Below are 1,215 nucleotides of genomic sequence, written 5' to 3'. Positions count from 1 at the left end.
CGTAGAGGCGGGGTGGGGGGTGTTGCAGAGGAGGGTGACAGGGTGGGCGGAGGGTAGTTGGGGGTGGTGGGAGACACAGACGTAGAGGAGGTCTTGGAGGAGTACTCTGGAGGCGGAGGGGTGTAGAGGGTACTTTCAAACGCTGAACAGGACAGGAGAGAAGCAGCCACCGTGCAGCCACACAAGAGGGAAAGAACACAGAAGAGGAGAGAGAGAAAGGGGAAAACAGAAAGAATAGAGAAGGGGCAAATGAAGCAGGTAACTAGCAGACCTAAATCTCCTTTTTCTTGATTTCTTTATTCTTTCTCTGACATAAAATATGCTACTATTAGTACACGGGGTTAGACCAAACCAGAGGCAGACTCTCGAAACAATGTGTCATAATGTGTACACATGGATAGAGAAGCAGCAGAAAACCCTAGATCGTCGTTCTTTCAGGAGGGAGCACTTGGCGTGAGCCCCTCGGTGAAGGTAGGCTCATCTAGTCAGTCTCTGGTGGAACAGCACACACCAGATACAGTTACGCTCTCTCCATATCTCATCCAAAACGATCCTGTCCATACCAGGACTGGGCAAGCAGAAGAGTTGTATTCTATACATTTGGAAGTCAAGGCACCACAATTGAGAGATTTAACCAATTTGGACATGTTTGGTTTCAGTAACTGACTGATTGCACAGACTCTGGTAGAAACTTATCCCAAGATAACAAAATGCTTCAATATTTGGGTGACTACACAGTTTCAATCACTTGCAATTCCCCATTACCTAGCTTTCTATCAGAATGATAGGTAGCCTAGCGGTTAAGAGCATTGGGCCAGTAACCGAAAGGTTGCTGGTTTGAATCCCAGAGCCGACGAGGTGAAAAATCAGTCGTRGTGCCCTTGAGCAAGGCACTTAACCTTAATTGCTCCTGTAAGACTAAATTACCAAAAAAATGCTACTATATATAAATGATTTCAAGCCAGAAACCTTTACTAAAGAAACTATTTTGAATTGACAAGGGGTTTGCATAAAGTCTTACTGAACCACACAGAAAAAAATCCCATAATAAAGTTTCTCATGGTGCTTTTTAGTCAATACTAGTCTGTAGTATCCCCTTATCTCTCAAGTACATAACCAATGAGGAGAGGTGGGGGTAGTATCCCCTCATCTCTCATGTACATAACCAGTGAGGAGAGGTGGGGGTAGTATCCCCTCATCTCTCATGTACATAAC

At 44.9% G+C, this 1,215-nt stretch overlaps 1 protein-coding gene across 1 annotated transcript in view; it reads right to left on the bottom strand.

Moving 5' to 3' along the window:
- Window positions 1-1,215, bottom strand: part of LOC111972906 (protein enabled homolog) — a 100,116-nt gene that overhangs the window by 14,548 nt on the left and 84,353 nt on the right. The window contains exon 6 of the mRNA XM_070446764.1: window positions 10-142. Within this exon, the coding sequence (XP_070302865.1) occupies window positions 10-142 (133 nt within the window). The remainder of the gene's footprint in view (window positions 1-9; window positions 143-1,215) is intronic.

Source organism: Salvelinus sp. IW2-2015, linkage group LG14 (genome assembly GCF_002910315.2).
Source record: "Salvelinus sp. IW2-2015 linkage group LG14, ASM291031v2, whole genome shotgun sequence".
Lineage (NCBI taxonomy): Eukaryota > Metazoa > Chordata > Actinopteri > Salmoniformes > Salmonidae > Salvelinus > Salvelinus sp. IW2-2015.
The sequence above is the reverse complement of the archived record's forward strand: the minus strand, read 5'-3'. Positions and strand labels throughout refer to the sequence as shown.